A 700-nucleotide genomic window follows, 5' to 3' on the forward strand; every position below is an offset into this window, starting at 1 on the left:
GCCTCCCTGACAAGCAATCCGAAGCAGATCTCCACTTCAGAGAACAGAACTCAACCCAGACGGCCACTTAAAATGAAAATTGTGTAACCAGAATCTACTCATGCTTTAGACGAATTGATTTCCTTGATGCCAGAACAGAACCTAGTCAGAAAATCCTTTCAAATGGGTCGTGTAATCTACAGATACATAGGCATGCTTACACCTTTACGCGTACGTGATATCAACGAATGCACTTTTTTTATATAATGATAGTATTTCAATTACTTTTACCTTAAATATGTAGCCCTTTCGGCAACTTCTTCGCATCTCATTACATCTTCCGTCATCAGAGCTTCCGCTTCCTCCCGCAGGTCACATGGCTTCGGAAGCGCGACGCCCATGTGTTAACCTCGGGCTTGTTCTCTTACACGAACGACCAGAGGTTCACCGCCCTGCACGCGGAGGGCTCGCCTGACTGGGTCCTCAAGATAACCTACCCGCAGACGAGGGACTCCGGCATCTACGAGTGCCAGGTGTCGACGGAGCCTAAGATATCGAGGTTCTACACCCTCAACGTCGTGGGTAAGTTGCTGTGACTTGTCCACCGATAGATGTCTACAGATTACGGCGATTTGTTTGTACGGGACGGAGATACGGAGCCCGTGCGTAGGGGGAAAATTCCTATAAAGAATTCCTACTCTTTGATATCATGCTCTCGAGG

The 700-nt window shown here is 47.9% G+C and overlaps 1 protein-coding gene across 1 annotated transcript in view; it reads left to right on the plus strand.

The window, feature by feature from the left end:
- LOC119593014 overlaps positions 1 to 700 on the plus strand; it is a 123,171-nt gene that overhangs the window by 100,517 nt on the left and 21,954 nt on the right. Inside the window, exon 3 of the mRNA XM_037941908.1 lies at positions 351 to 561. Coding sequence (XP_037797836.1) covers positions 351 to 561 — 211 coding nt within the window. The remainder of the gene's footprint in view (positions 1 to 350; positions 562 to 700) is intronic.

Source organism: Penaeus monodon, chromosome 31 (assembly GCF_015228065.2).
Source record: "Penaeus monodon isolate SGIC_2016 chromosome 31, NSTDA_Pmon_1, whole genome shotgun sequence".
In the NCBI taxonomy this organism is placed as follows: domain Eukaryota; kingdom Metazoa; phylum Arthropoda; class Malacostraca; order Decapoda; family Penaeidae; genus Penaeus; species Penaeus monodon.